The sequence below is a fragment of the Mustela nigripes genome, chromosome 16 (assembly GCF_022355385.1).
Source record: "Mustela nigripes isolate SB6536 chromosome 16, MUSNIG.SB6536, whole genome shotgun sequence".
Classification (NCBI taxonomy): Eukaryota; Metazoa; Chordata; class Mammalia; order Carnivora; family Mustelidae; genus Mustela; species Mustela nigripes.
In genome coordinates, this window is record NC_081572.1 from 59,875,243 (window position 1) to 59,899,496 (window position 24,254).

General features: G+C 51.2%; 1 protein-coding gene across 1 annotated transcript in view; it reads left to right on the forward strand.

Moving 5' to 3' along the window:
• The first annotated feature begins 14,565 nt into the window (after nt 1-14,565).
• Nucleotides 14,566-24,254, forward strand: part of UBE2G1 (ubiquitin conjugating enzyme E2 G1) — a 98,078-nt gene continuing 88,389 nt past the window's right edge. Inside the window, 4 exon segments of the mRNA XM_059378600.1 lie at nt 14,566-14,710; nt 14,765-14,931; nt 14,933-15,020; nt 15,023-15,076. Coding sequence (XP_059234583.1) covers nt 14,566-14,710; nt 14,765-14,931; nt 14,933-15,020; nt 15,023-15,076 — 454 coding nt within the window.

The following is a 24,254-nucleotide window of genomic DNA, read 5'->3' on the forward strand; positions in this document are numbered from 1 at the left end:
CAGGGGGAACAGGAGAACGTGTGAGATGACACCATGACGACATGCTCGGGGAGATCCAGACCTCAGGAAGTTTCATAGGAATAAATGACCCCATTTCATCAACAAGCAACTTGCAAGGAAAGACAAAAAGAGAGGGAGGGCAACCTATCAATTAAAGAAGACTTGAGAGACATGTAAACAGTCAAAAGAGATGGACCTTATTTCGATTATAACTCAGCAGACTGTAAACTAAAAGTTTACAGTTTTACTCTGTGTTATTAAGATTTTATTTATTCTTTTGGCAGAGAGAGCCCGTGTGCACAAGCGGGGAGAGGGGCCGAGGAGGGGGGAGAAGCAGGCCCCCTGCTGAGGAGGGAGTCCATGCAGGACTCGATCCTGGCAGCCCGGGATCACAGCCTGGGCCGAAGGCAGACGCTTCACCAACGGAGGCCCCCAGGGCGCCCCAGGAGTGCACAGTTTTACGTGGCAGCAGTGACAAACCGTGGCCAGGAATAATGATAATGAGACGGTTGGGATCTGTGAGCGCTGACTGGTGGTGGTGAGCAGCTGTGATCTTGGGACGGGATGATGGTGTTGCGCTTATAAAACAGAGTCCTTCTGTTTCAGAGATGCCGAAGGCTGCCAGTGAAATGAGGGTTCGGGTTTGGCTCTGAGGTAGTGTGAGGTGGAGAGAGGAGAGGGCGGCGGGGATGCAGATGAAATGAGGCTTGGCTGTGAGTGGAGAGTTGCCAAACCCACCTGCCCACGGGCGCGCCAGGGCTGTCACTCCGCGTGTTTACTCGTACGTGTGGGATTTTCCACCGTCAGAAGCTGCAGGCAGCAGAGAAGTTGGCAGCGCGGACAGTGGCGTGCGCACAACGCTCACGCCCGGCCTGACACGTGAAGCCCTGTCTCCGCCTGAAGGAGCCGAACTAAGGGAAAGAAGGAGTCAAGTGGGCACGGACCCGACCTGCTGTGCCCTTTTCCCCATGAGTTCAGAGCTTGCTGCCAGGCTAGGTTACTTTAGGGGGTAAGAGAGGTTTCGGATCACGAGGATCCGCTGGATTTCCAAGGGCCTTTGCTGCTACCCGGCGATGTGCCCCGTCTTCTTTTGGATTGGCCCGAGGCAGGCCCGAGACACAGATTCGAAGGCACGGGACTTGCTTGTCAGGTAAGGCAGGAGGACCCTGGGAGGGATGGGGGCATAAAGCGGGGAGCAAGCAGCAGTGAGCCAGGAGAAAGAGCAGGAAGCAGGTTACCCCGGGGGCAACGGGGCTGGTGTGGAATGTGCCCCTGGGACTCTGCCCACCTGAGGACTGACGAGCCAGGGCCACCAGCAGCTGCTGCCCGAAGCCTGACGAGCCAGGGCCAGGCTGGGGAGGTGTGCCAGCTCTCAGGCTGGGAGCTGTGGGGGTGGTGATGTGGGGCTCCCCGCAAGCACGCCACGGGGGCTATAGGCAGCTGCCACAGTGCCTTCCAGAGAAGGAAGAGAGAGGGCGCAGCAGGGAGAAAGGGGTTTGTGCTCTGATCATGGAATTCTGTCGGCCTACACCAGCCACAGGACCGCCCCACAAGGCAGCCTTTCTTGCAGGGCGGTGTCTTCTCATATCAAGTGGCAAACGGCGGGTCGGTCTGAGTTCTCCAGGCCTGGCTTTCTTCAAGATTCATAGCACTGAAGGGGAGGAATTCTGTCTGGAGTTAGGGCGGTCCTCATGGCCTCCCGCCTCTGCACTGTCCTCGTTGGCACACCCTGAACGACGACGCAAGAAGTCAGCACAAGAATGAGTAAGCGTGGGGCGCCTGGGTGGCTCAGTGCGTTGGGCCACTGCCTTCAGCTCAGGTCGTGATCTCAGGGTCCTGGGATCAAGTCCCGCATCGGGCTCTCTGCTCAGTGGGGAGCCTGCTTCCCTCTCTCTCCCCGCCTGCCTCTCCGTCTACTTGTGATTTCTCTCTGTCAAATAAATAAATAAAATCTTGAAAAAAAAAAAAAAAAAAAAGAATGAGTAAGCGTGATTGTCTGAAAGGTTGAGAGTGTGGAACCGGGTCGGGAATACAGGGGCGTAATCTCTCAGCCTCCTCCCATCCCCCCAAGTAAATGACTTTGAAAGTGGGCTCTGTGGTTTAGAAATGCCAAGTCTGGTGGGAATGCCAGCCCTCGGTGGGAATGTTGAAGAAATCAGCTCACTGCTCTTCTAGTCATCAAACTCGTGCGTGCGTGCGTGTGTGTGTGTGTGCGCGCGTGCGTGTTTACCACTGCAAAGAATGGGCCTCGGCATTCCTTAGGACAGCTGATTTTATGTCCATCTTGTGCCCGGCCCAGGGGAGGCACCGAGAGAGCTCACACAGAAGATCGGGCTTGTGCGGGGCCTTGGGGGACCAAGCCAGCGGGGAATGTCCGAGCCCAGCCCCATGCAAAGTCTCACCTGTGTTTTCACACTTAACACGCACAGTCATCCTGAGAGCCTGCATTCCCTCTCCTGAGATGAGAAGATGCAGCCGGCAGGCAGGGAGAAAGGGGCTCAGCATTGCGTAGTGGGCTTCTGGGCTCAGCGCTCGGGGGCTGTGACACCCCACAAGGGCAGCTTTGCAGCGAGAGCCCCAGCACGTGCCGAATGGACAGAAGCCCGGAGCCTCCAGGGACCCCCTCTGCTGGTGGGGGGAACTGCACCTTGGGCTTTGGCGGTCTGTGCAGACTTCAGGAGTCGGGGTGATTTTTCTAGTTCACATAGGACGGACGTTCCTGCTCACTGCCATGTCCAAGCCAAAGCCCTGAGCCACGGCCACTGCCTCCAGTCCCTCTTCCGGCTTCAGAGTCAGAACCCCAGGCCTCTGTAAGGTGCTGGCTCCTGTCATCTGCTCTTAGAGCCAGTCTCTCCTGCCATGACCCATGTGGCAGGTGCCATCACCCAAGGTCCCCGTGTGCTGCTGGACACAGGTCTGGTTATGCAAAGGCATGAAGCTGGCTAGTGACCACCAGGCAATTGGTCAAAGGAACCCATGCTGGCAGATTCACCGAGGGAGAAACATTTTCCTCATTCATTCATGCAACTTGTGTCCAAGAAGTGAGAACCGGGCATCGTTCCAGGCCTTGGGGATCCACGGTCAGCAGGAAGGAGGGCATGTCTGTGCCTGTCATGTCTGTGCCCGTGGAGCCTTCCCTCTTTCTCGTGGCCAACGTCCCCAAATGACCATCAGTTGTAACTCACAGCACTCCTTGTGATGCCCTTAGAACAGAAGAGGACTTTAATGAAAGTATTTGGTAACTTGCTGGATGTCTGGACGGCCAGATGGTCCTGATGGGAGGCCACCATCTGCGAGGGGTCTGCTGTCATGCAGTGGCCACTGGCCATGTGAATCCCCGAACCATGGCCAGTCTGAATGGAGGTGTACTCTGTGCATTGAATACACACTGAATTTCAAAGATTTAGTGTAGGAAAGAATATAAATTATCTCACAGATACTTTTGATAATATGTTGAAATAATGTGTAGAATATGTGGGCTTTAATCAAATATGCTATTAAAATGATCTCACCTTGGGACACCTGGGTGGCTCAGTTGGTTGAGCAGCTGCCCTCAGCTCAGGTCATGGTGCCAGCGTCCTGGGATCGAGTCCCACATCGGGCAACTTGCTCGGCGGGGAGCCTCCTTCTCCCTCTGCCTCTGCCTGCCTCTCTGTCTGCCTGTGCTCACTCTCTCTGACTAATAAATAAATAAAATCTTTAAAAAAAGATCTTACCTTTTAAATTTTTAAAAAGATTTTATTTATTTGACAGAGAGAGACAGTGAGAGAGGGAACACAAGCAGGGGTGGCAGGAGAGGGAGAAGCAGGCTTCCCGCCGAGCAGGGAGCCCGATGTGTGACTCGATCCCAGGACCCCGGGATCATGCCCTGAGGAGAGGGCAGATGCTCAACGACCCAGCCACCCAGGCGCCCCTCATCTTTAAAACTTTATTTAACGAGTCTATTAAACAACTGAAAATTACTCCCGCGGCCCGCCCTACGTTCCTGCTGCACACCACTTCTCCAGAAACCGGGAGAACATGCCCATCGCAGAGTGGGGCTGCCCCCAGGCAGGAGCAGGGTCCATCTGGCCCTGGCATCTCTCTGTGCAGCAGCTCACGCAGCCACTCTGAGCTCAGACCTTGGGCCCTCTCGTCTCTGAGAGCCTCCCCAGCCCTGCCCACAAAGGGGGTCCCGTGAGGCCAAGGGCACCTTCCTCCTGGCTCCGTCTCCTGAGCTCAGCTCTGGTGGGGGGCCAGGTCCAACCCGTGGGTCCTGGGCTGCAGAGGAGGTCAGGCGGGCAGGTCCCAGCAGCGACCTTTAGGAGGCAGGAAATCCCCAATGTAGAAGAAGAAGCGGGTTCAGAAGATGCCGGGGGGCTACCCAGAAAACAAATCCCGATACAGGCACCAGCCGCTTTCTGGCACATGTTTGCAGCATGTAGATCACGAGGTCGTGAAGTGTCCAGTCAAGCCATGTGCACACACATTGGGGACACCTGGAGGCTCGGTCCGGTGAACCTGGTCTGGGGACACCTGGAGGCTCGGTCCGGTGAGCATCTGGCTCTTAATCTCAGCTCCGGTCTCGAGCTCAGTGTCGTGACTCTGAAGCCCCTGTTGGGCACCAATCAATCAATCAGGCCTTGTCAGGGCTTCCCCATCAGCCTGGAAGAATACTGGGATCAGAACAGGCTCCTCTGATGTGCTTGTGTCTGCAATGACGGGGCGTCCAGCGAGTCACGCTCACGCTTGTCACAGTGGGCCCCCAGGCGTCCCAACTCCCCGTCTCCTCTGTGTCTGCATCTGGGCTGGGGAGCACTGTGGAGGAAAGTCTCCCATCGGTGCCTGGCACCAGCACCTTCACTCATTACCAAGGTCGGCCGCGCTCCCAGGCTGCCTGGCCGTGCAGGCTTCCTCGCTCCCCAGCCAGCCGTCTCTACTGCTCTCTGTTTCTTAGACCACGAGCACCCTGTCCCTATCTCGGCCGCAGGGCCCTGCCTCCAGCCCACACCGACAGCCACCTGCTTGCACCTCGGCTCCCTCTTCCTGGGTTCCGAAGGAAGATGTCATCCCCTTCCGCTGTGCACTTCTGGGGCACCCTGGGCAGCCCCTTGCCCTCCTGCTCCCTCTTTCATGGGTGCCTTGCCTTCGACACCTGGCTCACTCTCAGGTCCTTCACCCTGAAAGACAACACAACCCAAACCCAACAACAAAAGCCTCTCTGTTGTCCCCAGCGTCCGGCCACGGCCAGCTGTCTTTCAGTGCCTTTACAGTCATCTTTCTGGAAAAGGTCAGCCGTGCTCACTCTGTGCGCTGGCCACGTTCCCAGCGGGCCCGCTAGTGTCAGCGCCACCTTCCCTGCTGCTACGGCTGGCAAACACTGAGACTGGTGAGGGGGTCAGGCTTTCTGGAAGCGAGATCGGAGCCGGCTCGCGTTTCCAGCCATGGTGTGTGCTCCGGGAGGACGGCAGCGAACCCGAGCGGAGCCGACTCCCCGTGCTGCCCTTCTGCTCTGCCTCCTCAGGAACTTGGGAGCCCCTTCCCCTGTCCCAAGGGACCGTCAGGGTCCCCGTGAGGACCTCGGAGGGCGTGAGGGTGGGTGGGCTGCTCTGGAGCCCGTGGGAAGCTTGGAGTCCTGGCAAACACCTTCTCTGGGGGCCCGGAGGCCTCACCCTCCGCACCTCCCGGAGGCACATGGGTTCCTTCCCGGTTTACAAATGGGAGAGCTGAGGGATGAAGAAGCTAATGATCCTTTAGGGGGAACCAGACGTCTCCGTGTGGACTGTCACTTTGCCATGACCAAACAAGCAGGGGTTTTGCCGCTCAAACCCGGGAGAGCGCCTGGGTGGGGAACGGTGGTGGACGAGTAATTGAGGACAGTCCCCTCTTCTTCGGGCCACACACACAGATTTGTCCCGAGCTGCTGCCCTGCCTCTTTTCCCTTTTATAGTCAAATTTCTGAACCAGAAGAGACTCCTCCAAACTTCCCACTACAAACAGAGTGCCATGAACTTCTGACTGCATCCCCTGCTCTCATTCCTCAGGTCCCGACCCCAAGCCTTCTATGTGCCGTCCTCCGCTGGCCCCACAACTTCTCGCTGCTGCCTCCTCTTAGATGTCACCGCCTCGGAGAAGCCCTCCATGATTTCCTTGGCTGGGGTCGTCTCCAGGCAGCCTTCCGTGATACCCCATCTTACTTTCCTCACAGCACTTGTCAGTAGCTGCAAGGATCTTTGGCTGACTGATCGACTGTCAAGCCCCAGTAGAATGTGAACCCCGGCAGGCTTTAGTTTACTTATTTTTGCTGTAGAGAGTGAGCGCGAGAGTGAGCGCGGGCCAGCGGAGTGGGGAGGGGCAGAGGGCTGCGGAGGAAGCATCCCAAGCAGACTCCACGCTCTGTGCAGAGCCTGACACGGGACTCAACCCCACGGCTCTGACATCATGACAGGAGCGGAGCCAGGAGTCGAATGGTCCACTGACTGCCCCACCCAGGCGCCCTAGTGCTTTCTCTTTTCTTGGTCAAGTTTGCCGGAGTCTTGTTGACATCATCAGCACTGTCTGTTGGCCTTGTTATTGGTCTTTACTGGTTTTCCTGTTGCTTCCCTTTTCTTTCTTGTACTCTTGGTTCTGACACGTTCCCCATTTCTTTGCGTATATTTTTATAACAGCTTTATTAAGGTATAAATTCCATAATTTCATACAGTTCACCCGGAAAAATATGCATAACCCAGGGGTTGTTAGTGTGCTCACAGACTCGTACAGCTATCACCACAATTTACTTTAAGACACTGTCATCTTTCTAAAAAGAATTCTGTGCCCATTAGCTGTTCCTCTCCATACCCACCCTCCAACCCCGTCCGAAGGCAACGACTCATTTACTTTCTGCCTCTATGGATTTGCTTATTCTGGGCATTTCATGTGAACAGAATCACCTGTGTCTGGCTTCTTTTAGTTAGAGTAATGTCTTCCAGGTTCATGCCTGCTGGGGCGTGTATCAGTGCTTTGTCCTTTTCTATGGCTGTACAATATTCCAGCATAGGTCTTACCCGCTCGTTAGGTTGATATACGAATTGTTTCCACCTTTTCACTATTACGAGTAATGATGCCATGAACATTCCTGTACAAGGTTTTGTGTGAACATGTTTTCATTTCTCTTGGGCTATGCCTAGGAGTGGAGCTGCTGAGTTGTATGGAAATTCTGTACTGAACTTTCTGAGTCTCAGCCTGTTTCCCACCGTGGCTGTACCATTTCACACTTTTTTTTTTACACAGTTTATTTATTTGACACAGAGAGAGAGATCACAAGTAGGCAGAGTGGCTGGCAGAGAGAGAGAGAGAGGAAGCAGGTGGGGCTCCATCCCAGGACCCTGGGATCATAACCTGAGCTGAAGGCAGAGGCTTTAACTCACTAAGCCACCCAGGTGTCCCCATTTCACACTTCTGCTAACCACTTATGAAGGTTCCAGTCTCCCCATATCCTCGGGAACACTCATTAGTACTTTTCTACCCACTGGGGGATGTGAGCCATCCTGTTTCTCTGAAGGCTAGTAATGTGGAGGTCCTTTCAAAGGGCTTATCGGCCATTAGTCTGTCTCCTGGGGAGAAATGCCGGTTCAGATCTTTTGCTCATTTTAAATCAGTTATTTGTCTTTTTATTGAGTTGTAGGAGCTCTTGACATATTTTAAACATGAGTCCTTGAGTGGATAGGTGATTTGTGAAGCTTTTCTCATGTGCCTCGCATTCTCTTCTCATTTTCTTACTGGTGTCCTGTGAAGCACAAAGTTTTCAGTCTGGGTGAGTCCAATGTATCGACTCTTTCTTTTGTTGCTTGTGGCGTCTAGGAAAACACGGCCTCACCTTAGGTCACAAAGATCTCCCTCAGTGTTTTCTAGTTTCAGCCCTTGTCTTTACACGCCTGATCCATTTCGAGGTCATTTTCACATGTGGCGTGAGGTAGGGGTCCCGCTGCACATGTTTTGTACGTGGGCTGTCCAGAGGCCTCGATGCCATTCTTGGGGCTTACTTTGCTTTTCTGACTTTTCCAGTAGATGCTTAGCTTGTGAAGTGTTCTGTCTTTCTTCTTTCCTGACACAAGTCTGTACAGTTATAGGGTTAGCTTTAAGGGCTGTTTACTCGCTAATCTCAAAAAAATGAACCAGACTAACAACCCAAGAGAGGCTTCTTCTGCAGCTTTAAGAACACCTTGCCACACCACTCTGTGCCGGATTTAATAAGCATCAGCCTAGAGTAATTTTGAAAGATTATCCTGTTATTAATTTAATGGAGTAGACTTATTCACTCAACAGATATTTGCCGAGTGCCCACCATGCATCGTTGCTTTGAGTTCTGAGGACAGAGAAGAAAACTGCCGTCACAAGGCTTACAGACACATGAATAGGAAAAACACCATGATGTGCACGACAGTGCTGGAACACGAGATGGTGTATACGCTGGGCATGGGAAGCAGAAAGTAAGATTACTTTTGAGAATGAGAAAGGAGGGAATTGGTTCAACGACCTGAATAATGAATTAGCAGGAGTCCGCCAGGTGCCAGGCGGACATAGGAAAGAATATTCTGGGCCATTGCTATAGCAAAGGTGCCAAAAACAAACATGCAAAGAAACAATAAACAGAACTCAAACAGTTTGACTTTTCAGAGGACGGAGAAAAGTGCTGTCTGGGGTGGAGAGTGTTCACAAGAGGCCGAGGAGGAGAGATTCAGGATGGAGCTGAAGCCCCAGGGGAGGGCAGATGGTTTCCGGGAGCTTCGATCTAAGCCTCATACAGGGCCACTGCGGAGCTTCCAGTCGGAATGAGACAACAGCAGGTTTGCATTTTGGATGTTTCTCTGTGGCTGCAGAGACTAGATGAGGGGAGAGAGTGTCAAGACCAGTGGCCAGGAGACCCTCACTGAGGCCCTGGTAGTGGCCACAGGCTTGGATCCAGGAGTGTCCACAGGAATAGGAAGGAGGGAACATTTAGGCCTTGGTGATTGGCCAACTCTAGTGGGGAGAGGGAGGCACCAAGGCTGACCATCCGGTGTCTGACCAAGGTGAGTGGGCACCATTGCTCGTGATGGAGGTCTGGAGAGGAAGCACTGAGCTTCTGACGCGTGGTCAGAGGTGCGCACGGCGCCCCTCACATAAGGACCGTGTCCTCACCCTCCCAAAGGAAGGCTGTTTCACTGACTCTCTGCTGGTCCCCGTGCCAGCAGACCTAGCTTCTGCTGCCCCCATTGCTGCTTTCCAGATGTTTCTCCTTTTTATTCCCTGACCCTGAGCTCTTCCCAAGCCAATGCCATCTGGTGGGTCCACTGCCAGTCCTGACGGACCCCTTCACCAATGACTTTAGCCCCTGCCTCGCAGCCGTCCTCTCCATCCCACGGCAGTCACTGTCCTGGGGACTTCATGACCCACAGGAATGACCTACCCAGGACTCCTGCCTGTCCCCTCCTTGACCGCCGTGCCCCACCCACCAGCCAGCCTGTCCCACTTTCACGTGACACAGCCTTGACACCTTAAATAGATTCTGGATTCCAAGCCACGCACAATGACCGGCATTTCCGGTCCTCCCAGCTCGTTTGGTCTAGTGACTATACCACGTTCTTCAACCTCATTAAGACTCCATTGATTGTTGGTGTCACTTCTCTGCTACCGATCAGCTCCTTCCAGTTTCCACATCCCTCTCTATTCAGACAAGACACAGTCGCTTTCTTCACATACCCTCGACGCACTCGCCTGTCTCCATCTCTCTCCACTTACAGATCGGGGCACCCACCGATCATCCTTCTCCACGTGCACCCGACCATTTGAGCATCACCAGAAAAAAGTACTACTGAGCTGGATCTATGAGCTTTCAGTTCCTGACCACAAACTGCGTGTAAGCCCTCAGCACCGAGAACCGTAGCCTCTCACTGCATTCAGCCTTCAGCCCACGGCGCTCAAGTGTGCTCTACAAAGCTTCTCCGGTCCAGGCGAGCAACAGGTGCCTGGGTTCAAGGTTCAGTGTACGCGTCTTGGCCCACATCCTTCTCAGCAGCATGTGACAGCTGACCATTCCTTCCTCCTGGGAACATGTCCTCCCATCTGAGGTTTTCTCCTTTTGTCCACATTCTCAGCCTCCACTGCCAGTTCCTCCTCCTCTACCTGACCTCAGAGGGCTAGGTGCTCAGATGGCTGGGCTCATTTTTAGGCTTAAGGAAAAAAAAAAATCTTATCACACTTACACGTTCTCCCTGGGAAGCCTATGCTGCTATCTCCCAATGTGTTATCTTGAAGCTTTGGCCTTGTCTCTCTCTTCTCTGCAGTCCAGGTGTAGGTATGTGTCTGCTTATTCAACATCTCTGCTTAGATGCCTAATAAACGGCTAAAACAGACGTCCTCCAAGTAGATAACCCCACACAAAAGCCCATTTTCCCTTCTGTCTTTTTCAAACCAGCTCATTTATTCCAGGAGTCATAAACCTAGGAATCGTCTTTCTCATTCACCTACATTCAATCTGCCAGCAAGCCCTTCCTTCTTACTCCCAGGATGTTTCTCAAATCCATTCCCCATCCCCTTTCTCACGCCTGTTACCATCCCCACTCCTGTCCTGGCTCGAGCCATCCCATTTTTTTGCCTCATCTTGTGCAGTAGGCTTCCAACGGGTCTTCCAGAAAACTCTTCTCTTTTCTATAAGCACCAAGGGAGATTTCGACCATGTAAATCAGATCACACCCCTGCCAAGGCTTCCACCACAAATGAGCTAAAATCCAGACTCTCTGCTGTGGTCAGCAAGGTCCCTTGCAAGATGGTCCCTGCCTGCCTCTCTTGGGGCCCTCCTCACTGGGCTCCAGTGGACCCAGCCCACCCATGCTCAGCTTTCTAGCCTTTGGACAAGCTGACCTCTTACCTCTCTGAGGGCCTGAACAGTAGCTGCTTCCCCTGCCCAGAATCCTCAAATTGTTATCTCCTGTTTGGAATGCAGAGCTCAGTCCAAATACCTTCTCTTGGGAGAGGACTTCCCCGACTACCTTATCCAGTATTGACCCTTTTTCTTGAGTCATTCACTTACCCTATTTATTTCCATCATATCCCTGATTGTAATCCAAAGCTGAATTGTTCAATATTTGTTTAGGTTTTTTTTACCAACTGTTCTTTCCTACTGGTTACTGGTGCCATGACAGTAGGGATCTGAGATGATGTGCCTAGTTTACTCCCAAACCTTGTCTTAAAAATCACATTTATTATTTTATTAATTAAAAAAATTTTATTTATTTGACAGAGAGAGAGAGAGATCACAAGTAGGCAGAGAGAGAGGGGGAAGCAGGCTCCCAGCTAAGCAGAGAGCCCGATGCGGGGCTCGATCCCAGGACCCTGGGATCATGATCTGAGCTGAAGGTAGAAGCTTAACCCACTGAGTCACCCAGGTGCCCCCATATTTATTATTTTAATTAAATATTTTATTAATTTATTTATTTTAGAGAGAGAGCGCGCACATGAGTGGAAAGGGTAGAGGGAGGAGAGAATCCCAAGCAGATTCCATGCTGAGAACAGAGCCTGACACAGGGCTCAACCTCACAACCCAGACATTGTGACCTGAGTGGAAATCAAGAGTCAGACACTCAGCCAACTGAACCACCAGATGCCCCTAAAACCCACCTTTAGCTTATAGCAGGTGCTCAACAAACACTTGCGAAGTAAGTGAATACAATGTTAGGGGAGTGTGCCAATAGCAGCTTCTGGTGAAAGATCTAAAGAGGAGATAAAGATTTGGGGATTATTATAAGAATAAATCTAAATTAGCAAGGTATGGCAGGGAACTTCCTTAATCTGTTAAAAGGATCTACAAAACAAAAAACAAAAAACAACAAAAAAACCTCCCAAAAAACAAACAAAATAAACAAACAACCCCCCCACCAAACCAAAAACCAAATTGCAGCGTGAGACTTAATAGCAAAACACTGAAATAGTCCCTTTAAAAATGGAAGAAGACAAGGGCGCCCACTACCATGTCTTCTAGGCAACTCTGCTGGAGATCCTAGCCTGCATGGAGAGGAAACAAAGAGAAGCAATGTTTCAAAAGAAAGACATAGAAATGACATTATTTGGACACATATTATTTTTGTAGAAAATCAAAATAATCTATCGATAAGTGATTAGAGCTTAGCGAGGTGTCTGGATCAACATACAAATATCAATTGCTTTTTAATTTTTTTAATCTATTTAAAAAAAATATTTTATTTATTTATTTGACACAGAGAGAGAGATATCACAAGTAGGCAGAGAAGCAGGCAAAGAGGGCAGAGAGCCCCATGCGGGGCTCGATCCCAGGACGCTGAGATCATGACCTGAGCCGAAGGCAGAGGCTTAACCCACTGACCCACCTAGGTGCCCCTCAATTGCTTTTTTTTTTTTTTTTAAAGATTTTATTTGTTTCTTTGAGAGAGAGAGAGAGAGAGCAAGAGAGCAAGAAAGAGAGAGAGAGAGAGCATGAGCAGCAAGGAGGGGCAGAGGGAGAGGGAGAAGCAGGCTCCCCGATGAGCAGGGAGCACAAAGCAAGGCTCAATCCCAGGACCCCAGGATTATGACCTGGGCCAAAAGCAGAAGCTTAACTGACTGAGCCACCCAGGCACCTATCAATTGCTTTTTAAAATATTTTTTTATACTGCAGGTAAATGCAGACTATCTCATTATCCTATGTTCATCTCTACATGTAAATGAAACAACCATTGTCTCACCGCAAAATTCACTCTGAGCACAATTACAAAAAGAGAGCACCCTATAGACATACCAAGGTATGCTATCACCATATCTTAAAATACTAGATGTAATAAGAGAATGCAACAAATATCCAAGAAAAAAAAATAGATCATCTACCACGGAATAAGAATTAACAGCATCGCGGAATGCCAAAAGACATGGATCAATAATTTAATATTTCTGAAGAAAAAACATGATTTTAAACATAAAATTCTATACCCAGCTAAGCTGGCATTAAGTTTTAGATGTTTAAAACTTTGACATTTTTGGACATAGAAGGACTTAGAAAATTTGCCCCATACATATGTCTCAGAATGATCTAATAATATGCTCCAGCAAAAGGAAAGAATACACAAAGAATTATTATGCTTGAGATATGGGATGATGTAGATGGAGCCCAGGAGAGTGGTCCGGGGGAACCCTAGAAGACGTCCTTATGGCAGGCATGGCTCAAGACAACCAGGCCTGATAAGAGGGTGTGCACAGCCTTCATGGAAGGAGATTTCTAAGAAAAAGGGCTTGATAGAATACAATAACGGGGGGTGGAGTAGGATGGGGAAGGTAAGGATATTGATTATACTCCAGACACTGCAAGGAAAACAAGGTATCATCAGAAACTCTAGGCCAAAAAAAAAAAAAAAAAGTCTGTGTTAAGGAACAAATGCAATTATAAACCATTACAGTCAACATTTACAAAGTCACAAAAGTGTACAAATTTCTCTTGACCTAACAACTATTAACATAAAAACTACCGATTGATATAATGTGACGATTTAATGATATTAGGGGAATGACTGGCGGAAGGTAACATACAGTTAAACCGTCATCTGATGCAGCAGGAGCACAGAGGGTCTGAAACGGCCAAGTCAGGAACAGCATTATCGAGGATTATGCGGAGTAAATGGACGTAGCTCCCAGAAGAAGGGGCTTTGAGCCGGACGGGGGTCGGCAGGGGCAGCAGGATTTCGGGGCGGAGAGGGCATCTCCAAGCGCCCGGACGCAGTGATGACGAACTCTGCGCACTGGCTGCTTCCCTAAAACCAAAGTTTTAAAAGGGAGGCGTCCCGCGCAGAAAGCGGGGCTGCTTGTTCAGCGGGAGCAGCTGCAGGGCCCCCAGAGGCCTGCTTTCCTCCAGCCGGGGCGGCCGCCCTCCGGAGCGCCGCCCAAGCGATCCCAGACCCGGGCCGTCCCGGGCGGCTCGCCGCCTCCACGCAGACACCTTCGAGCGCGCTGGGGGCCCGTCCGGCCTCACGCGCCGGGATCTGCGAGGTCGCCTAGCGTTCCCCGCGCGCGGTCTCGCGGGGGTCTCGCGGGACTCAAGGCGCTCTGGGTGGGCGGGGGCCGCACTTGCCCGCGTCCTTCCCGCGCCCGCGGCGGCGTCGGGCGGCCTGGACCGGCGTCCGGAGGGAACAGGTGCGCGCCGGCGCCCTCGCGGTTTCCGGCCCGGGGCGCCGCGGGGACAGGGGGCGCCCCGCATCTCCGCCCCGCAGGCGCCCCCTGCACCGCGTTTTGAACCGCACGGGCCGGAGTCGGCCTCTCCGCACTGCCCCTGCCCCGGGGTCGCTCCGTGTGTCGGTCGCCGCGAGGCCCTGCGCCCCCGGAGTCTCCGCGCCTTCTGTAACGTGAACTAGCAGCGCACGGGCAGCCCGTTTGGAGTCCACTTAAAGCGGTGTACAGCGGGGCCAAGCTCGGCTCGACCGACCGACCGGCCGCCGCTCTCGTCGGCCCCGGCGCTCCCGCCTACCTGCCGCCACCCGGGGGGTGACGTCCGGGCGCTCCGAAACCTCCCCGTCATGGCGTCCGCGGGGCGGTGGGGGGGGTTCGGCCGCGCCGGACCTCCTCAAGATGGCGGCGGCCAGGCGGCGGCGCGCGGGGGGGGCGGGGTTCCGTCGCCGGAGGCGGGGCCGGGCCGCCGAGGGGTCGGACTTGCGGGCGGACCGAGTCGAGGTGGGCAGCCCCAGCGCGCCTGCGCGGAGCGGCCCTGCGTGCAGTGAGGCAGTGGCGGGGGGAAGGCACCGGCGGGGCCGACGGGCGGGCTGAAGAGGGAAGCGGGCGAGCGGAGTCCCAGTGCGCGCCGCGGCCGCCCGGGCGCCCTCCCCTTCCGGGCGTGAGGCGCTGTGCGAAGCCGAGCCGAGCGGACCCGCGCCGGCAGCGAGGCGCTGCTCCCGCCGCCCCGGCCCGGCCTGCCCCGGCTCCGGCGCTCCCGTCGCGGGGGCCCGCGCTCCTCAGCACCTCCGGCTCCCGGCGCCGCCGCAGCCCGCCCTCGGCCTCCCGGAAGCCCCGGCGCCGGCCCGGGCCCTCGGCGGGAGGATGACGGAGCTGCAGTCGGCGCTGCTGCTGCGGAGACAGCTGGCAGGTGAGCGCGGGCTGGCGGTGGGGCTCCGGCCGGACCGGGCCGCGGGGAGCGGCGGCCGCCGAGTACTCCCTCCTCCGGGGCGGGCGGGCCGCGGGCGAGCCGGGGGCGCCCCTCCGGCCGGGCCCGGCGCTGGGCCGGCGTCTGGAGGGGGGTCGGGAGCGGGGAAGCAGCCCCGCCGCGGGCACCGGGCCCGGCGCCCGCCCCCTCCCCCACCACCCGGTAGGACGTTGCGGGGGAGGGGCTGCGGGTGCCCGGAGGGGCGGGCCCCGGGGCTCAGGTGCCGCGGGCGTGGGGAGGGGGGCGTCCGGTGGTGGGGGGCGTCGGGGCCGGCGGGCCGCGGGGGGCCGGGCCGGGACGGGCGGGGCCGGGGCGGGTGAGGGGAGGCGGCCCGGCCGCGGAGGGGAGGCGCGCAAAACTTCTGGCGGCCGCGCGGCGCCGCGGAGTTGGGGCGGACAACAAAAGCGCCGGCCTGGGCGGCCGCGGCGCACGGGGTTCGGCGGGCGGGCGGGTGCGCGGGGCCGCCCGGCCTGCCTTCGCCTGGCACGGCTCCCGCCGTCCGCCTCGCCCGCCCGCCCGCCGGGGAGGGTGGGAGCGGGCCGGCCCCGGGCTTTGTGCTGTGAACGCCGCGGCCCCCCGCGCCTGCCTGCTGAGCCCCGGGGGCCGCGGCGCTCGGGCCGGGCGGGGACGGCGGCCGGGGCGGCCTCCCGGCGGGGCCCGCGGCCCCCTCCCCCCATCGTCCCGGCCTCGGCCGTTTGCGGCTTCCAGGTGGACTTTTTAGGGGGTTGGCTCCGACTCCGCCAGGACGGTGCGAGCGGGGCATGCGCACTGGGCCGGGCGTGCGCGGGGTGCGCGGGGGGTGCGCGGGCTCACAATGCCGGCACACGTGCTGCAGGCGTGGGGAGCGGCCGAGCGGCGGCCGGCTGGACGGAGGGGGCGCGTCCGGAGCCCCCCGAGTCCCCCCGGCTCCCCCGGCGCCCCGAGACCGCCGCCGCTGCCTCAGTCACCCGGTGGCCTCCAGAAGAAGGTCGTCAGGGGCTGGTAGAGACCGTGTCAGGGTTAGGGTTATTATTAGATCATGAACCAGCAGGTTTGGACCGGGACAAAGTTGTGGGTGCGCACGGGGAGGGACTCCGGGGGGACGGGGCAGCTCTGCCGCACCTCGGGTTTTTGTGGATGTGTTGTGGTAGGTGTGTCTGTTTGGTCTCGGAGGGAGGATCAGGGTGTGCTTCTCTTCGCGGGGGGTCCTTCCTGAGGGTCTGTTAGTGCGGGCATACTGGGTGTGTTAAGACAGGGTCTGGCGCCCGCCTGGCGGGGAGCACATGCACTTTAAAAGGGGCACGAGAAGCCAGGCAGTTACCAGGACAGTAAAGTGTGATCAACAGTGTCCGCAGAGGGACGTTCCTGCTCAACGCTAGAGATCGGTGTCCTCTCGGTTCAGTTTTGCACTTTTTGGCAAGACGAATCCCAAATGTTGATAAAATATTTTCCAAAGTTCTTCATTTGTGGTTGACTCTTTTTAAAGATTTTATTGTTAAGTAATCCCTAGGCCTCCCATGGGACCCAAACCAGCAACCGGGAGATCAGGACTCCCGCACGCTCCTCGGACGGAGCCAGCCGCGCCACAGTGGTGGACTTTGTGATAAGGGCGGTTAAAGAGGGGAGAATTTATGGTGTGTCGTTTTCCAAGCCTCCTTATAAAGTTGCTGAACTGCTGATTAATTTTTCTTGTCTTCTTGATCAGAAACAACGGACTCTTCCTAATTTCTTCAGCATTTGGAGGATTTTAATTAACATGGACAAAACAGTATGCCAAGACAGTGTATTAAGTGAAACGTCAGAATATCACGGTCTCTGGAAAGACGTGAGAACGACTTGCTAGCGCCAAGGCCCTGTTGTATCAGTAGGGCATCGTTTGAGCTTGTGGCTCCTCAAATGTCATTTGGAAACGGGAAAGAACGGTCATCTCTTAAAGTCATTGAGCGTGAACTTTGACAGGCTTAGTGATAAATGCTTTAAAGTCTTGAAATGAGTGGAGTTTGGAAGACGAACCTAGAAGCCGTTCTAGCTGCTGGGATTTCAGAGGCATAATTAGCAGTGGCGGTGCTGGTTAGCTTTATGAGGCTGACCTGTCACGGTTGGAATTCATCACGCATCACTTGAGGGGACATTTTACTCTGTGTGTCTGTTTGGTTGGGAACTGGGGTTAGGAGCCTGGTTCCTTTGGTAGCAGACCTCCGACTCAGGACTGCTGACATTTGGGGCAGATACTGTGCCTTCCAGAATGCTTAGCAGCATTCTTGGCCTCTACCCACCAGGTGCCAGTAGTAGTACACCCCTTTGGTTGTGACAGCCAGACCTGTCTCTGTTGCCAGTGTCCCCTGAGGGATTAAAACCAACCCAGTCTGAAAAATCCCTTGTTTAGGGTTGTTTGGTTAAGATCATGGTGGCTGTTGTGAAGCAAATGAGATCACCTGACAGGCGCTGGAAATCAGATAGGCCATGTGTTTCTTTGTGGGTATTCTTAGACTCTGGCTCCTTCCAGGGTTCAGCAGCAGAGCCTGCTCCTCAACGCTGAGAAATCTGACCCGTCACAGGTACTTCAGAATTGTTTTATTTCTCGGGAAAGTATTACGTGCACTGGTTAAAAATACAGAGCACAAAATGGTGTAGTCTTTCCACTCCCCCGGAGGGCCCCAGGTTCTGTGCTCAGACCCAGCAGTCAGTGGTATTCCTGGGTGCCTTTTCAGAGACTTTCTTGTATCTCTTTCATGTGTACATACCTTTCCTGAGGAGTAGCCGGTGCTGGGCACTCTTGTGGCATGCTTCACCATGATTATCTCATTTAATCCTCCTGATAAGGAAATGGTGGCTTCCAGAGGTTGAGTCACGTGCTTAGAGTCGAGGGGTAGGAATAAGTGCGTGGTCCAGGTGCATTCAAATTGCGGGCCTTCTTATTTTGCAGACTTTGTTGTTTGCATTTATTTGCTTATTATTTATTTGTTTTATTTTTGTCTTTGTTGTTTTTAATTGGCTGTATTGCCTCCCAGGGAACAGTAATTACCACAAACATGAAATAGTATTTTATAAATTTTAATATTCAGAGTTAATTTATCCAGTAACTACCAGAATGATTGTGGAAATGTTTCTATCTTAATAAAATGTGTTGTACAAAATACTACACATTAAAATCTAAGGGGTCTTCCTTCCTAAAGTAATGATGAGAAAACATTGTAGCCGTTGTGTGCTTAAGGCCAACAGTGCAGAATCAGGGAGTTAAGCTGAAAGTAGGGCTGAGCTTTTGGTGTTGGTGGTTAGCTATGAGAAAAATTTTGGACTAGTTGTGGACTTAGAAACATTATTTATTTATTTTTTTTAAAAAGTAGGCTCCACACACCGCAGCGTGGAGCCGGTTGTGAGGCTTGAACTCATGACCCTGAGATCGAGAGCCATTGCTTAACCAACTGAGCCACCCAGGCGCCCTTTGGACTGATTGGACTTGCTCTCTACTCTTACTGTACTCAATTTTATGATATGGCAAGCATTTATAAGGAATACAAGGAAGTTTTTGCCTCCTCTCCCCCCCTTTTTTAAAGATGACTTGAGGTTTTTTTTTAAACATTGGGGGAATAGATTTTTAAGAGTTAGGGTCTTGTAGGCACCTGTCATTCCAGAACTAGGAAGAATTTTTTTATACAATAACAATGAAATAATTATGCATCTTTTACTGTAGAAATTTTGATTGTGTATTTTAAAGTAATCCGGATGACTCCCAAATCTTCATCTCCTTGACTACCCTTATAAAGTAGGTTGTTGGGCTGAGTTTGTTAAGTGTTTCTTAGGCTTGATGTGCAGTGGAATCACTTGGGGAAACACAGATTCCTGGTCTCATGCCCAAAGAGTCTACATATCTTGATGCTCAGGATAATCCACTTTTGAAAGGAGTTCTGTAGGTGGCTGTGAAGCGGGGGGTTCAGAGCCGTACTGTGGTGGGTACTCTGAGCACTTTCCCCTGCCACGCTCCCTGCAGTTCCTGGTTTTGTGCTGTGCTGTTTCATTAGCAGTCCTGGGCTTGGTAGGATATTCAAAGAATACACTTAAAAGGAGGTGTTTGAAAGATTTAATATTTCTTGGCCTTTCTAGAATATATTGGCACTCTAACATACAATTTCATTAACGATTTAAAACAAGCAGAAATTGACAGGAATACTCTAGTGGTGGAAGATTCTGTGATGAACACGATGTTTTATACAGATGCACACATGCACACACACACAGACACACACACATACATATTTTTAAGTCGGCTCCATGTCCATTGTGGAGCCCAGGACAGGGTTTGAACTTGAGCAACCCCAAGATCAAGACGAGAGCGGATTCCAGACTTGGATGCTCCACCAGCTGAGACGCCCAGGTGCCCCTCAATGGATTTTTAAAAAATATGTTATTTATTTTAGAGAGAGTGCATGTGCATTTCAGATTGTGTACAGCAACGGGTGAGGGGAGTTTGGGGGGGACTAGGTGGCGGGGGGGGGGGGGGCCGACTCCCCACTAGGGGCGGAGCTTGACATGGTTGATGGTAGGACCTACCGGGAGATCATGATCTGAGCCAGGAGAAGGACTTGGTTACTTAACCAACTGAGCTGCTCAGCAACCCTCCCCCCTTTATTAGATGCTGTTAATATATATATATATTTAAGATTAAAAAAATGTGTTTAGGGAATCTCTACACCCAACATGGGGTTCAGACTGACAGTCCTAAGATCAGGAAGCTCTATCAACTGAATCCATTAAGGTGCCTCCTAATTATTAATGTTCTTAATAGTTGTTTAACTCATATGGAAGAAAATGTTTAAAAATATGGAAATGGAGGGGAAGTCTGAAAGTAAATTTATATTGCATCATACTCCTAAATGTTTAACAGTCTGGGAATTTTTATATCCAGAAGTGAATTCTTGTATTATGGAAATAGTGGAGCTGCCACATCTTTTATGCTGTCAGAAAAAAAGCATAAGTGAAACAGTGTGATTGAGGGAGGGGTGTTCAATCATTTACCACATCCCCTGTAGTGCAGGAATTGTGTGTGTGATGTGTGATGGCCCAGACTCTCAGTCTTATTTTGCTGTATGCACACACATCGAGTCATTATGCTGTATGCCTTAAAAGTACGGTGTTAGATGTCCATTGCATCTCAGTGAAACTGGGGGAAAGTCTGCCTTAATTTTTTTTTAAAAGATTTTATTTATTAGAGAGGGAAAGAGAGAGTGAATGAGAGAGAGTGCAGGCAGAGGAGGGAGAGGGCGAAGCCCACTCACTGCTGCATCCCACGACCCCAGGATCATGACCTGAGCCAAAGGCAGATGCTTAAACCGACTGAGCCACCCAGACACCCCAATGGAGGAAAGTCTTAATATTTCAGTGAGTAAGTGAATTTTCTGAACATTAGGGAGTCAGTGATTTTTAAGTAATAATTTCTGTCATTCAGTGACTATTTTTGATAATACAATGAAATTTAGTTTTTTTATAAACAATAGTAGTTTAATTTCCTATAAACTACCTCAGAATGAAACATAGTCCATTAGTCTTTTGTAATGGATGATCTTAGTTCCTGAAATGTTGCTGAGCATATTAAAAGTTGAAGCAAATTATATTATCTGTAGATGTTAGTATAATAGTCTTCTGCATTTGCTGTAACATACCACCAGAGTCTGTGGTTTTATTATGTAGTTTCTGTGTAAATACACCTTGTGTTTGGTGATGCTTGTGCACGTGATCCTGACGCGAAGATGCATTGAGCCTTAGTAGAGCAGGGTCCTGTGTGGGGAAACCTGGGAATTGGTTGACAGTCTCTGTGTTGCTGCTTTTTGATTTCCTTTCCTCAGGTGGAGTATTCGTTTACATGATCAGTGTGAGTTTCAGTCCTTGGATTATTTGGTTTTGGTTTTGGGTCCTTCAATGCAAATTCTTCTTCCTCTTCTGTTTTCTTTGGAGGGGGGGCACACTAATTTTATGGTTAACTGTGGTGTGAATGTGTTCTTGCTTCAAGCAAGTAGATGTCAAGTGTTCTTTTGTTTTAACATACCCAGTTTCATTCAGGAGTAAAAATTTTGCCTTTCTTAATTATTGAGAAATATTTTTGCTAGAATTTGAAACATGAAATAATGACTCCAAAGTTCTGTTTAATACCATGTTTGTAGGAAATAACTTCTCAGAGAAAAGGCACAGAATATGCGTATGGAAACAGTCTAACAAGGTAAACATGGTGTGTTATATCTGGTTGATGGCATTGTCCAGGTACAGTAAAGTACAGATAGGAAAAACAAACATTTTGCAAATTATTGCCTCCCAGGGAACAGATGGGAGTATAAGAATTAAACGCCTCTTTAGGAAATAAGATACATGCATGTTAAAATACTGCGTTAGAAATTTTTCCCCCTAATGCACGGTGGTAGTATTAGCCTTTTTGAGGTAAGTCAGAGATTTTTATCAGTGCTGTTCCCGTGTCTGATTCTGGCACTCTGAGAAAGGGCTGGGGAAGTTACAGTATCTTTCTGTTGTTGCTATAGAGATGTATTCCTCTTTTTATGATGTGCAGTTCTAGAAGATATGTGAAAAGTTAAGCTTGGTAAGAGGAAATTTTCCTTTTATTTATGCTTTCTGTGAGCATCTAATAACTTAGAAAAGCTGCATTTGCTCCTTCTTGACTTCTCTCCAGCTTTCTTGTCCATATTCCCATTGGTTAGGGTCTGTTTAAAAAAGTGTAAACAACAAAGAACCTATTTAAATTTTTACCTGGCAGTAAACATTTTTAAAGCTGTTTTTGGTTTAATCTTGTAAAGTAAGCATTGCTTTTAAAGAACAGTAAATCACATTTAGGACTTTTTCCTAAGTGTCCGTTATGTTAGGAGGCATCCTGTGGATTTGCTTCTGAGTGTGCTCACGTTTTAACGGTGCGTGTAGTCATTTTCTTATTCTTATGTCTCGTGTATGTATTAGAGTTTCGGTTTCAAGACAGTGGGGTGCTAGGTGGAGAGTTTCCATGCACAGCGTTGAGAGCAAGATCTTTAAGAGGACTGTTGGTGGGTTGTCTGGGTGGCTCGATTGGTTAAGGGTCTGCCTTTGGCTCAGGTCATGATCCTGGGGTCCTGGGATGGAGCCCTGCTCAGCGGGGAGTCTGCTTCTCCCTCTGCCTGCTCCTCCCCCTGCCTTGCCCCGCCCCGACAAATAAAATCTTTTTTTTTTTTTTTTTTTTTTTTAAAAAGAGGAATATTGGTAAACTGGGCATCACCAACATGAAAAAACTTAGGTTTGTGAGAGACAAATGACAAGGTGAGCTACAGACAGGAAGAATATATTTGCACATTAAATATCTGGCAAGGGTTGCTGCTAGAGTATGTAAAGAACTCTCCAAAGTCAGCAACAAAGAAGAACAGTCCTTTTAGAAAATGAGCAAGAGGTATGAACAGGCATTTCAGGTGGCACATGGGTAGATGAGAAGATGGTTCACATTATTAGACATCAGGGAAGTGCACGTTTAAACCACACTAAGTTGTCACTACATACCTACTAGAATAGCTAAAATTTAAAAAAAAAGTAAAGAAACACCAAATGCTGTTCAGTGGGTGCAGAGGAACTTGGTCTCCTACATTTGTCGGGGGGCAGGGGACGTGAAACAGAGCGGCCGCTGGGGAAGACCGTTTGCAGCTTCTTGTACAACTGAGCGCCCATCAGGTGCACGTTTGGGCATTTAGAGAAATGAAACTTACGTCCTTGTAAAAACCTGTGAACGGTTGTAGTGGCTTTAGTAGAGCTGAAACTGCAGATGACCCAGATAGCCTTCGGGGGGTGCATAGACCGCAGTGTGTCCGTCCTGTGGAGCCCACGTCCCAGTGGGCAGAGAAACAACGACTGGTGACAAAACTCGCGGGATACTCTTGGGGGGAGTTCTGCCAGGTGAAGAAGAGCTCATCTCACAAGGTTACAATACCAAATGATTCCATTTACATTAAATGTTTTTTATTGTGGTAAAAAACCGCAAAATTGGCCATCTTAACTATTTTTAAGTGTCCACTTCAGTAGTGTTAAGTACATTCACACAGTTGTGGAACCAGATCTGCAGAACTTTTTTATCTTGAAAAACTGAAGCTGATCACCCATTGAACAACTGTCCCTTTCCTTTCCCCTTCCCTCTTGCCCCTCGCTTGTAACCATTTTACTTTTTGTTTCTAATTTAATAACTTTACCTCCTGTCAGTGGAATCTTACAGTATTGGTGTTTTCTGGCTGGCTTGTTCACTGACTGTGACGCTCTAGAGGGTCATCCGAACTGTAGCCTCAGACACGGGGTCCTTCCGTTTTAAAGCTATGTCGTGTTCCGTCTCAAGCGTCTGCCTTGTGGTGTTTCTCCATTCATGCGTAGGCATGCCGCTGGCTCACCTCCACCTCTAGCCTCTTGTGGTTATTGCTGCTGTGAACATGGGTGTGTAAATACCTTTTTGAGATCCTGCTTTCAGTTTTTGGGGGTATAAATCCAGAAGGGGGATTGCTGGATCATATGGTAGTTCTGGGTGTTTTTTTTTTTTTTTTTTTAAATAGACTTTATTTTTAGAATAGTTCAGGTTCACAGCAAAATTGAGCAAACACTACAGAGATTTCTCGTACACTCTCTGCCCCCCACATGCGCCGTGCCTCTCCCCTAATGATCAGTGCACACCCAGTGAGGGGCGCCTGTGTCACAGTTGTTGAACCTACATTGAGCGGTTCCGTTTTTTGTTTTTTTGTTTTTTTTTTTAAGATTTTATTTATTTATTTGACAGAGAGAAATTACAAGTACACTGAGAGGTAGGCAGAGAGAGAGAGAAGGAAGCAGGCTCCCTGCTGAGCAGAGAGCCCGATGCGGGACTCGATCCCAGGACCCTGAGATCATGACCTGAACCGAAGGCAGCGGCTTAACCCACTGAGCCACCCAGGCGCCCCTGAGCGGTTCCGTTTTTAATGTTTTTGAGGAACCTCCATATTTTCCCTTGTGGTAACACCGTTTTACGTTCCCGCCACAGTGCACAAGGGTTCCACATTCTCCACATCCTTGCCGACACTTGTCATTATCCGGTCTCTACCAATTTTTAACCAGGTTATTTGATTTTTCGTCAAGTTGTATGAGTTCTTTATGTACTCAGGATATT